Source organism: Neolamprologus brichardi, chromosome 10 (assembly GCF_056152115.1).
Source record: "Neolamprologus brichardi isolate AB-2024 chromosome 10, ASM5615211v1, whole genome shotgun sequence".
Classification (NCBI taxonomy): Eukaryota; Metazoa; Chordata; class Actinopteri; order Cichliformes; family Cichlidae; genus Neolamprologus; species Neolamprologus brichardi.
The window spans coordinates 7,474,771-7,488,545 of NC_142113.1; the positions used below are offsets into that span (position 1 = coordinate 7,474,771).

Genomic DNA, 13,775 nt, shown 5'->3' on the forward strand with positions numbered 1-13,775 from the left:
TGCGCAAGCCTTGCCACATCCGCCCGGGGTCAGCAGAAGAATAGAAGCCATCCAGCTAAGAGGCAGACTTCTGTACTGCCTCTTAGCTGCTGTAATGGCTTTCCTCAGTCCATACTTCCCAGCTTTGTACTATGTCTCATTGCCTCATGTAAATGCAAGAGATCGAGTATGCAGCATGTCTCGTATCTGACTGTTGATCCAGTTGTCTGTAATGCGCTGGTGGCATCATGGAGTTTGCCTTACCGGAGGCTGCAGTCCAGTTTCCTTGGTATACAGAGTGAGTCTGCAGTCCCTGGTGTCTACCTGGGCGAACAATGACTTGAAACTCCGGTGGAAGGGTAAAGTCCAGAAGATTGTGTGAGTTACCGAAATCCAGTAGTGCCTGTCTCGGCTATGTTAACAGTGCACAACACTTATCTAGTGCAAAAAGAACAAAAGCAAACAACCACAAACAACAAGTTGGCATCTCAGAGCAGAGCAAGCAAACATGTCTGCCTCTTGGGGCGCCATGGTTTTGCCTCCTTTATGGATTTCTTTTTAAATCACTCTTTGTCTGGTCCCTCAGCAAGGAACAGTAGGGATGGGTATCGTTTAGGTTTTATCCGATACCAGTACCAAACTGGTACTTTTGAAACGGTGGTGGTGTTTAAACTGTGCTTGAACCGGTGCTTAAAAAATTAAGAACACAAACTTTGTCCAAAAACCTCTCATGTTTAGCTGTTTTTTTGTAAAAAGATAACAATGTTAGCCTTTTCTGCAGCTATAGGGGACTTATGGTATCACTCTTGGCTGGAAGCAGTGCTTAATCAATGGAAAAAACACAAACTTTGTCCAAAAACCTCTCATGTTTAGCTGTTTTCCACTTTTTCTTTGGTCATTTTAGCCTTTTTGTCCAGGGTGAAGGGAGTATCTGCCATCAAACAAGAAGACAGCCGCATGTAACTACGACGGTGTTTGCTAGTTCACCTTACATGCATTAATTTAATAACGTGGTTAGCTCACTCAACGTAAATTACACACGGACAACATTAAGCTACTGACCCAGAGAAGAACGGCTGCTGCTGCCATCATCATCCATCATCATTCCTGCTACACTGGCAGGGCTAGGGGCCAGGACTCTCCTCTTCGGGTTTTTGGGGGATGTTGCTAACTCCGGGACCGATAACAGGAACCACACCCGCAGTAGATGTGCACGGTGTGAGGTCTCGCAGCAAGCTATCAAATATGGCGCATTTCTCGGCTTTTAAAAAAACGCTATACGTTTCAACAGATTCGAGGAGTTACCTCCTTTGCACAGTATCACCTTAAAGCACTTGTTGCAGGCTGCTGAGTTTGCATCTTTTGCTGTGAAGTACAGCCAGACTTTTGACCGCTTTGCCTTGGGCGTTTTTAATCTGTAGCTCTGCTCTAAAAGAACGTACGTACCTGGCCCCGCCTACTACGCTTGCAAAGGTAAAATGATTTGCTGAAATCCAAAGTGTCTGACATCTCAGGAAAAAAAAGCACCGAAATAAAGCACCGAAATGTGCGCTGCTTTTCGGTCTGGTTACTACAGTTTATGTCAGAACCGTCAGATACCGGTACCCATACCTAAGGAACTGTTTACCTTGAAGAGGCAACGCAATGAGTGTATGCTGTTATACATGACCCAACTTCCGTTTACTTTATGTTTACAATATAAAACATTAATACTTACAAAAACCGCATAACCACAATAACATGGGGTTTTTTTTTTCAGCCTTGGGGATCGATTCTGAGGAACTGGAATTTCCTAGCGGTGACACACCCTGGCTATATGGCCTTCCTTACTTATGATGAAGTCAAAGCTCGACTGCACAAGTACATCAACAAGCCTGGCAGGTATGTAATCCTTCAATTTCAGCATGCAGAAAGGGCTGGATCACAGAGGGTCTCAGGATGAATGGATACTGCCATTGCTTCCTTAACTTGTAAAAATTTTATTTTGCCATTTGTTCTGTCCCTGTTACTTATTTTACCAAGCTGTAGAGCGGACTTTCCAACTGCTATGACACTTCTGCTTAATGCAGTTAACTCTAATTTAGCTTATTTCGGCTTAGATTGCTCAAAAATACTGGCATAAAGAATATGACACAAAATATGGCACATAATTTTAACCAGGTTTGCACTTTGAGCATTTGTGACTTAATATTCATAGTATGCTAGTTTTCAGTGAGTCCTGCTGGTCCCTTTGTTTCAGCTGGGAAAACAATTTGGTTGATTTTATATGGAATGAAACCCCTTGCTCTGTCTCCATGTGTTCTTTTAGGTTTCATATAGAAATGACTATAAAATATACATTGGCTTTGTTTTGGAAGGAAGAGAAAAAAACAAAGAGTGGCACCTACACCACAAACATCTGAACTGCTTTACAATTTAGCATCTGAACCAAGATACCAACAAAAAAGTGCACCTGCAATCTTCCTGGATGGCACAGAAAGTAGCTTTAAAAATACCCTAACTTATTTCCCAGCAGCTTGTATAGCCTTGAGCTTCTGAATAGCAGGTCTTTTGTTTTGGTATGGTAGAGCAGGTAATAACAGGACAGGTCTCTGTGTATATGAGCATGGAAGGGGGCTGGTGTGAGTATCCAAATATAAAGGGTACTGCCTATGAAGTGACTCTTGCAGATATCATGCTGCAAACCAACACTGGAACACATAAGCAGAACCACATAACTGTGTGGGTGAGGACAGTCATATCTGATGAGCCACTACATGATACTCATTTAAAAAACAGAAAACACACTCACACACTTTACTGGGATACGCCAGATGGTAAAAAGCCCATCCATATTATACCTATCTTAGCTCAAATCTAAACTATAAATAAAAGTGGAATGTAATGATTTGCAAATATATTATTCACAGTAGAATAAAGAAAACACATGTGACATTGAAAACAATGTAACATTTTAAGAAAAACATTAGCTCAGGTTGACTTTCATGGCATCAACAAAAAATAGGCAACAAAAAAGGAAAAAAATAAAAACATTTTTCAGAAGTAAAGGTTGGCAGAAGTTCACTGATCTGCAGAAAAAAAGAAAAAAAGAAAAAACAACAAGAAAACTGAATCGACAAACTGTGGGGGAAAAAAGAAAGAATCAGAATTATGTTCCTCCTTCTCCTCCACTTGTTAAAAGGGAGTTTTTCCCACTGTCACCAAAGCGCTTGCTTGTAGGAGGTAATTTGATTGTTGGGGGTTTCTGTGTTTTCTGTATTTTTGTAGGGTGTTTACCTTACAATGTAAAGCAATAAAGAGCTTTACAATATAAAGAGCCTTGGGGCAACTGTTGTTGTGATTTTGCGCTATATAAATAAAATTGAATTGAATTTTGTTTTTAATTATGCCTTGACTTTTTGCTTTTAGATTGTTCTACCTTATACTTTGTCTAAGGAGCTTGGAAAGAAAAAAGCATCTGGAGTTCTTTAAGTTGCTTGAACTTAAAGCAACTTGAAAACAGCTAAAAGAAGTCCAGATTCTTTTTTCTTTCCAAGCTTCTTAGACTACAATGACCTGGATGACTGAGAACCTTCACAGACATACCTTATACTTTGCGGTTTCATTTGCATAAGAAAATCCCTCAATTCCCTCAATTTAAGACCAGGTCTAAAAATATGCTAGCAACCTGTTATGCTAATGTTTCTGAGCTCGTCTTTAGTGATGTTCTTGGAATCCTCTGGTCTTATCGAATTATATAACAGTATTAGATCGTACTATACGACCTAGGGCTGGGCGATATGGCCTAAAATTCATATCGCGATATAATTTGAAGCATGTGCGGTAACGATATATATCGCGATATATTCTTTTCTTCTGTATAACGTATTTTCCACACTATAAGACACACTTAAAATCCTTTAATTTTCTCAAAAATCGAGAGTGTTCCTTATGTATGAATTCTGGTTGTGCTTACTGACCTTGAATCGATTTTGGCGTGCAGAAATCTGTTAAAAAATGTTTTAGTACAACTTTGGTAAGCCGCACTGCTTGATGGATTGTCAGAGCATTACGGCGGCCGTAGTGAGGAGCTTCGCAGAGTAATCTGGGTCCAAAACTTTGGTTTTTTTCAAACTAATTAAAACGTACAGCTCTGCTACCACTTCCAACATAAATGAAGACAGGAAACTAAACAGCAGTGGCGTTTGCAGGGTTACCAAAGTTGGACTACCTGGTATATAATGTTGTGCTACGTGATTGCTAGCGACACAGCTGTGTTAGCATAACATTAGCACAGTGAAGCTGGAGGATAAACGCCAACTTTTTTTCCACTCATTAAAAGTTAACGTGAGGGATTCTGGTGGTCAGGGACAAATGCAATTGTATAGCAGGATGCTATACACGGGGCAAACTTCAGTCAGGAGACCAACTAAGATTATTCATCCACAATACGAGGTTAGTTATTAATATACTGCAACAACATGGGAATAGAGCAGCTACGAGAGAATTCAACATTAATGAATCAATGTTACGGAAGTGGAGGAAGCGCAGTTTTTGGCTTTCCCCATATTTCAAAAGTGCTTCATCTCTTTGCTATGACTGTCGCCCGGCATAATTTGCAGATGATAATGGTTGTAGCCGCTGCAATGCTTTTCGACCAAAACAGGCGCAGCTTGATGACATCATCAACATGCGCTATCGTGATAGAGCGGTATAGTCAAAATCTCTATCGTTGGCCAAATTTATATCGTTTCTATCGTATATCGTTTATATCGCCCACCCCTAATAGGACCTTCCACTTCTCTCCCCATTGGTTCTCCTCTTTTAAGCCACAGCCATCAGTGACTGTGTCTCCTTAGTCCTTTAACACCTAATAAGCCAAAGGCTTTAGATAGAAGTTGATCAGCAAAACACTTTATTCAACCTCTAAAAGGAAACCCCTTGCTCTGTCTCCAGGTTCTTGTCAACCAATGACTTCAGATTTATGTGTGACAAAACAGTTTTCTAGAAGTACTGCCTCATATTTCCAGTTTGAAAATAATAAATTAAAATATTTTTACACCCCTTTTTACTAGTGGTTTGTTCATTCAGTCAAGTGTAGTAGTGTAGTGTTCCCACCCAGTACTAATCCCTAGACTTGTAGTCAAGACCGCCTAATCCGAGACCAAGACAAGACCAAGACCAGAGGGTATTGAGACCGAGACGAGACCGAGACCAAGACCGAGACCAAGTCGAGACGAGAGGAGACCAAGACCAAGACCGAGACAAAAAAAGTATTTAAACTGCAGCCAGATGCTGCTTCGTTTACAGGTGTTATGTGTTTTTGCTTTCGCACAGCCCTCCTCACCGCTGTCTACTGTCTCACTCACTTACTGAGAGGACAGACACACGCTGCACTTGACTGTCGCGTCTCTCACCCTCTCTGTTTTTCACATAATGATATTATCCTATATCCTTGCATGTGATTGGCCACAATATGGAGGGATTGGAGCATAGCTGAGCCACTGTGTGAGAGCTGAGCAGCGAAAGGAAATTAAGTGAGGGTAGAAATGACTGAAAGATTATTAGGCTCTGTTTTGAGTTTTGTTCAAAAAAGAATGACTTCATGTAGGAAAAATATATATATGTCACATATGCAGGACACCTTAAACTATTTTTTTAATTAAGCAGCAAGGCAGAACAAATTAAGCAGCAAGAGCTGTATCAAGACACAGGGACTAAACCCCAATTCAACCAGACCCAGAACTGATCCGGAATTAAAACAGGACTACAACAGTTCAAAATCAGGACTACTTAGGACTTAACCAAAAAAGAACCAGAATCAAAACTAGATGTAGCTCAGGTGGCAGAGCAGGTCAGCCACTAATCAGAAGATCGGTGGTTTGATCCCAGGCTGCCTCCTGGCTGCATGCCAAATATCCTTGGGCAAGATACTAACCCCATGTTTGCCTACTGGTGGTGGTCAGAGGGCCCGGTGGCGCCTGTGTCCGGCAGCCTCGCCTCTGTCAGTGCGCCCCAGGGCAGCTGTGGCTACAATGTAGCTTGCCATCGCCAGTGTGTGAATGTGAGTGTGAATGGGTGAATGACTGAATGTAGTGTAAAGCGCTTTGGGGTCCTTAAGGACTAGAAAAGCGCTATACAAATGCAGGCCATTTACCATTTACCATGATAGTAGCACTAAAACTCATCATAGATCTGCACTACACTTATTTTTTAATTCTACCAAAGTACACTATTTAAATTCAGAAAAGTTTATATAATTATTTAGCCTTGTTGTGCAAACAAGCCTGCATAACTTAATAAATATAGAATTTGAAAAGTAACAAATGGTATCTAAAAAGTTACACTAGGTACTAGAGAACATGTTCTGATGAGTTTTCGCAAACAACCATTTGACTAACATGTGTGTCTCACCTGCTCTTGTTCCATCTCTGTTCTGTCCTCATTCTCCTCTCTCTCTCCCTCTCTGCTCCTCTCTCTCCCTCTTTGTGCTGACAATCAAGCCAAACACCAACATCATCAAATATACAGTGGAAACCAGATATTTACATACTCTTCAGATAAAAACACAAACACTTTTTCAATTGTAACATCAAATCAAACTAAATGTTTATTTTTTTAGATTGATAAATTTAAAAACATATTTGTCAACTTTAAGAGTAAAGAGAGAAATTGTCTGTATTTCTTAATTGCAAATGGACCAAAAATGTATTCAAAATTGAGCCACGCTTATGGAGGTCCACAATTCTTTTCCTGGTGTTTTGGTTGATATCTCTTGATTTTCCCATGTCAAAGAAACAGGCTCTGTGTGTTGGGGGGCCTTATATGCATCCACAGGTGTGCAACCAATTTACTCACATGGACTCTACTAACCTATCAGAAGCTTCTTAAGCTCAGAATGGAATCGTCTGGCGTTTTCTTATTAATTAACAATAAACTTAGTGTATATGTACTCCTAAATTTGATGAAAGTGATTAAAATAGACAGCTCTGTCTCTCTTTATTCTGACATTTAACTAATTCAAAGATATTTCAACATTTATTTATCTAAAACAAAACAAGTTTACTCTAAATTCATGTTTAACAGTAAAAAAAAAAAAAGTTTTTATGTTTTCTCCCTAAAGTGTATGTTGATATCTGGTTTCAACTGTGAATATACTGCTGTATATTGAAATTCCTCTTGTTTTACATAGAAATATACTGAACAACATACAAAGCATAATATATAAAATAACATCTACCTGAGTTTTTTCTTTGAAAGAAGCTCCTTATGTCCATTGTTGTGTTCATCAGTACACAACTGAAACCGATTTAGAGAGTTTGTTTAGCCGTGGAGGGTAACAACTGAAAATATGAAATGTAAGCTAAGGCTCTCTAAAAAATCAGCATTGTTGTTTGGCTTTTTATTTATCCATTTGTTGATTCACTCGAAGAGCAAGTAACGCAACCAAGTGATCAGTTTGATATCAATCTTTTGTGATACACCGTCATATTTACATTATTTGTACAGTACGAATGATTTGCTTTGGTACCTGGTCAAACTTAAGCTCTCCTCTGTCTGCAGCAAACTCACAGGCAGCAGCTTCTCATATGTGTGTATATATATATATATATATATATATATATATAAAAACACCCAGCCCGCCCCTGCGGGCGGTTTATCCTTCAAGCTCGGGTCCTCTACCAGAGGCCTGGGAGCTTGAGGGTCCTGCGCAGTATCTTAGCTGTTCCCAGGACTGCAGTCTTCTGGACAGAGATCTCCGATGTTATTCCCGGGATCTGCTGGAGCCACTCGCCTAGCTTGGGAGTCACCGCACCTAGTGCTCCGATTACCACGGGGACCACCGTTACCTTCACCCTCCACATCCTCTCGAGCTCTTCTCTGAGCCCTTGGTATTTATCCAGCTTCTCGTGTTCCTTCTTCCTGATATTGCTGTCATTCGGAACCGCTACATCGATCACTACGGCCGTCTTCTTATGTTTGTCTACCACCACTATGTCCGGTTGGTTAGCCACCACCATTTTGTCCGTCTGTATCTGGAAGTCCCACAGGATCTTAGCTCGGTCATTCTCCACCACCCTTGGGGGCATTTCCCATTTTGACCTCGGGACTTCCAGGTTATACTCGGCACAGATGTTCCTGTACACTATGCCGGCCACTTGGTTATGGCATTCCATGTATGCCTTGCCTGCTAGCATCTTGCACCCTGCTGTTATGTGCTGGATCATCTCTGGGGCATCTTTACACAGCCTGCACCTGGGGTCTTGCCTGGTGTGATAGACCCCAGCCTCTATGGATCTTGTACTCAGAGCTTGTTCTTGTGCTGCCATGATTAGTGCCTCTGTGCTATCTTTCAGTCCAGCTTTGTCCAGCCCCTGGTAGGATTTCTGGATATCAGCCACCTCCTCTATCTGCCGGTGGTACATACCGTGCAGGGGCCTGTCCTTCCATGATGGTTCCTCGTCTCCCTCCTCTTTCTTGGGTTTCTGCTGCCTGAGGTATTCACTGAGCACGCTGTCAGTTGGGGCCATCTTTGTGATGTATTCTTGGATGTTCGTTGTCTCATCCTGGACTGTGGTGCTGACACTCACCAGTCCCTGACACTCACCAGTCCCCGACCCCCTTCCTTCCGCTTAGCGTACAGCCTCAGGGTGCTGGACTTGGGGTGAAACCCTCCATGCATGGTAAGGAGCTTTCTTGTCTTTATGTCAGTGGCTTCTATCTCCTCCTTTGGCCAGCCTATTACCCCAGCAGGACTCCTCAGGACTTGCCTGACCCTCTGCAGGTACTTGGTGGTTGCAGCTTTTCTAGCAGCCTCTTCATGGTTCCCATTCGCCTGCGGGATCCCCAGGTACTTGTAACTGTCCTCTATGTCTGCAATGTTGCCTTCTGGTAGTTCAATCCCCTCAGTTCTGACTACCTTCCCTCTCTTTGTTACCATCCGACTACACTTCTCCAGCCCGAACGACATTCCAATGTCATTGCTGTATAGCCTGGTGGTGTGGAATCGATGTCTCGTTCACTCTTGGCATACAGCTTGATGTCATCCATGTACAGGAGGTGGCTGACAACTGCTCCGTTCCGTAGTCGGTATCCGTAGCCAGTCTTGTTAATGATCTCACTGAGGGGGTTCAGGCCTATGCAGAACAGCAGCGGGGACAGAGCATCTCCTTGGTAGATCCCGCACTTGATGGTGACTTGTGCTATGGGCTTGGAGTTGGCCTCTAGTGTTGTACGCCACATCCCCATTGAGTTCCTGATGAAGGCTCTTAGGGTCCCATTGATCTTGTACAATTCTAGGCATTCCAGTATCCAGCTGTGGGGCATTGAGTCATAGGCCTTCTTGTAATCAATCCAGGCAGTGCACAGGTTGGTCAGTCTGGTCTTGCAGTCTCGGCTGACTGTTCTGTCTACCAGTAGCTGGTGTTTTGCGCCTCTGGTATTCTTGCCAATTCCTTTCTGTGTCCCGCTCATGTATTGACCCATGTGCCTGTTCATCTTAGCCGATATGATGCCTGATAGGAGCTTCCATCTAGTACTGAGGCAGGTTAGTGGTCGGTATTTGGAGGGGACTGGTCCCTTCTTGGGGTCCTTGGGGATCAGGACCGTCCGACCTTCGGTTAGCCATTCCAGGTGTCCCTCGTTAACTACCAGCTGGTTCATTTGCGCAGGCATGTTTTACCCATATTCTATCGCGATGTTTCAATTTTTTATCGTTACATAACATTGTATAGGGAGAAGCCGTCATGGGTGGCGATTGAAGTCTTGTGGCTCCTACACCTTAAGAAGTCTTTTTCACTCAGAGAAAATATCCAGTGTTGGCTTATATACAAGAGACCTGGTTTAGAGCTCACCAATTTATCAACACTAGCCCCTTTCTTACCTCTAGAGCCTCTATCTGGTGTAATAAGAAAATATTAGTTGGTAAGAAACCGTTCAGATGGGAGGCTTGGGTTAGGGCAGGTATCAACCAAGTGGGGGATTTATTTGGGCAAACTGGCATGAAATCGTTTGCGGAAATCAGACAAGAATTTAATCTTGATTAAAGGGAACTTTGGAGGTGTTTTCAAGTTAGACACTGTATTAAAGCCATTTTGAACAATAATCCAGACCCTCCATCTAGTATTCAGGAGGTGTTCACTGCTCCTGGCATCAATAGAATCAGAGCATCCAAATTTTATGGGATCTTCAGAGAGGAACACTCTCCCCATCTGGAGGGACTGAGGCTGTGCTGGGAGAATAATCTTGGGATTCAAATTTCAGAGGATAGTTGGAAGAAGCTGGTTTCAGTATTATTCTCACTGGAAGACTATGGGTGTGTTTGGCTTTCATAACAGGATGCAGGATAAGACTGAGGCACTGGAAGTCATCTAACCCCTGTTGTTTCAGGGAATGGACTGAACAAATGTCCAAGATGGCATTATATGAACAGGTTACGCACAGAGTTAAGGGGAGAGAAGATATTTTTGATCAGGTCTGGGATCCCTTTTTGTGGTACATCGACAATGTATCTTAGATAATGGGATAAGTTGTATTTTCTTAGTTTTTTTATTTTATTTGTCGTTGTTATTGTTGTTGTTCTTTTTCTTTAACAGCCAGTAGAGGAAAGAAATTGTTTAATATAACCAGTGGTCAAGATCGAGTTTAGTTTCCAGGCTAAACTAGTTCTGTCCAGCCCTAATATAAACTACAGGTATATGTGTGTGTGTGTGTGTGTGTGTGTGTGTGTGTGTGTGTATAAATACATACATAATAAGAATTCCAGTGGAGCTTTAAATGATTAATAAATAATTCAAAAGTCCAAAACCTGTAACCATGACATTTATATAGTGTCAAGCCTACATGTAACTGTCTTTTGATTTTCACCTTTCACCCTTTTTTCTCTGAACCTATTGTTGCCATGGCTTGAAGTTTCCTGCCAATATCTCCTATCATGGTTGCTTCTATAATTTGGACCATATCATTGCCAGACTCAAGTTGACTTTGGGTGACTCCAGGCCTCCTTCTCAACAGAGTGAACACCTGTGTGTTTTGTTGTTTGGGGGTCCACCTTACAGAAGACACAGACTCTGTTGTAAGCCTGATTTGCGCCTAATGCCATCGTTCCAAGGTGTCACTGACTCTCCAGTAGTCACTGCATTCTTTTCAGTTGTTACCAGATTTTTCCTTGTCAGTGATGTTTTTAGTGTGAGTCATGCATATCTTTATCTTTCTCTAATAGTTACATCTTCAGACTGAGTTGTACACGTTTGGGCCAATGGGCCATTGGCTATGTGACCACTGATGGAAACATACTGCAGACCATTCCCAACAACAAACCGCTGTTCCAGGCTTTAATCGATGGCTACAAGGAGGGCTTGTATGTAACCTGTCACACATCTCTTTTTCTAACTCACTCTCTGCAGGTATGTGGTGAGCTTGTCGCTTTCTACAATCAGAAAGTCACAAATTGTATCTTCAGTGGTCACATCTGATTCACTTTAAATGTTTAGCAGCAAACCAGAGATCAGTGAATGAAAAGCTCTTTTATGAAAGCTATATCCTGGATCAAGAAAGGGTTTTTGACCCAGAAGTGTTTATCTGATGTTGTCTGTTACAATAAACCTGATAATATTAAAAGCCTTCAAAAAAGTTAGACATATATATTTAATTCAAGCGGTGGAAAAAACAGGTTATATTACTGATACAAACACTACTACTAATCCATTTTTTCACTTTACTCATTACATAATTATACCCACTGTTTTTAACTAGACAGAATTCATGATTATTGAATTGTGCACAAGTTAAACTCTTATAAATATAACATATAATGAAATGCTGTTCTTTGTTGTTTGGTTGTTTGCTTTAAATTCACAGCTACTTATTCCCAGATGGTCGCAGTTACAATCCTGACCTCACTGGTTTATGTGAGCCGACACCTCACGATCACATCAAAGTCACACAAGTGGGTTTGTCTGTGTGGTTATGTGTGTGTGTAAGCATTTCTATGTTACTGAAAAAAAACATGTATACGTGGAGAAATTTATAATACTCTACAAATTTCCCACTTGTAATGGCACATAAATAATTGTGACACCACATTTTTTTCAATTTCAAAATAGTACATAAAAGTTATTTTTACACCACTTTTTACTAGTGATTTGTTTATTCATTCATGTGTAATGGTGTAGTGTTCCCTGTCCTTTGACATTTTAATTTTCTGAGAAAATTATTCCAAACGAGATCAGTTAGGGAATACTGGGAAACTTCAAAGGTGAATGACAGTTGCCCAGCACGCAGTCTGCTTATTATTTATTTGTTTTTTCCTGCACCAGCAAGAGTATTATCTGACAAGGCCACTTTAAGAAAGTTATCCAGTTCTACATCACCATCCAATGAGATCCTCTTTTTCAAATATTTACATCACTGCACAATTTCATGGAATTTGGCTTGGTAGTTTTTGCTTGCATCATTGAAAACATCACTAAAAACATAGCTCCACCAAGGCTTCCGCTACAAAAGTGATTTTCTTCTTGGTAGATTATTAAATGGTCACAATGGAAGTAATTTGGGAAAATTTCTCTAGAAAATGCTTAAAACCATTTTGGTTTATGCTACATGCTGACTCGTGTGGAAATTCTGATTGTTCTGTGGTTTCAAAACTGTACAGATAAATTGTAGGTTTTTAGTAGCTAGCAGTTCTTACACAGCTATACCTGTTCTTGTACTTATTTTGTTTAGTAATGGTGACAAATCAGACTTGGTTTTTGAGGGGGAAGCCTTTAAAATTAAACCAATAAAAATAGTCTGTTTCTGTGAATTTGGTGCAGCACCATTCACTATGAGAAAACATGTTTTTTTCTTTTGAACTGAACACTTATTCAGTTAGATCCCCAAATAAAATTTGGGACTTTAAAGATAAAAGGTTATGGAATAGCTCTGAACGAGTGAGAGAAGAAAAACACATTGTACAAGACGAGATGGGAAACGTGTGTTGTACGCATGGTGCATGTTTATATGTTTCTCATGACTTTTATATGCCATTTGATGACTAACAGCAGTATTTTCTGCATGAACAGGAGCAGTATGAGCTGTACTGTGAAATGGGCTCTACCTTTCAGCTTTGTAAGATCTGTGCTGAGAATGACAAAGACATCAAGATTGAACCATGCGGTCACCTCATGTGTACTTCCTGTTTTACTGCCTGGCAGGTACCGTAACAAATCTTATCACAGAAGTCCATTTCAAAGTTATTAAATATTGGTGGTATTGCATGTGTATATGCATTTGTTCATTGTCACACTGAGAAATGTTCTGTCCAGTTGGGTAGTATGTTTTCTTTGTGATAAATATTGCATTAATGAGCCTGCATAGAAGTTTGAAAAGACTTCTGAAAAATACAGTCAAAGCAGCTTTCTTCAGCAGTCAGTCCAACAAACCCCCCCTCTCTTCCTTACTCCTTCCCTGTACACATGAATATGTCCAAATTGAATTTCTACATATCAGCAGAAGTGAAAACTGAGACTATATGCACACAATATATTCCAGTTTTTCTGCTTGTGGTTCTCCTTGTGGTTTTCTGCTTCCTGTTGTCTTTGTATGTAGTGTCTCTCACAGCAACCTGTCCTACACTAGTGTATTTATTGTGCCTCTTGTTTGTGCACTGAAAGCTGTATGAGCAGTGTCTGTAAATGTTACTCTCATATGAGTCATTAGCATGTCCTGTTCTCCCTTTTTTCATACGTATCTCTTCGCTGACCATGGTGTTGTAGTCATGTCTCTTCAGACTTGCTAGAGTTCTGCACTGACCCTGATGTTATTAATCTCTGGGCAGT

At 41.0% G+C, this 13,775-nt stretch overlaps 1 protein-coding gene across 3 annotated transcripts in view; it reads left to right on the forward strand.

Moving 5' to 3' along the window:
• cblb (Cbl proto-oncogene B, E3 ubiquitin protein ligase) overlaps positions 1-13,775 on the forward strand; it is a 101,447-nt gene that overhangs the window by 31,693 nt on the left and 55,979 nt on the right. For all 3 annotated transcript variants that reach the window (XM_006800536.3, XM_035911955.2, XM_087847127.1), the window contains 4 exons: positions 1,739-1,860; positions 11,180-11,317; positions 11,818-11,905; positions 13,020-13,151. In XM_006800536.3, coding sequence (XP_006800599.1) covers positions 1,739-1,860; positions 11,180-11,317; positions 11,818-11,905; positions 13,020-13,151 — 480 coding nt within the window. The remainder of the gene's footprint in view (positions 1-1,738; positions 1,861-11,179; positions 11,318-11,817; positions 11,906-13,019; positions 13,152-13,775) is intronic.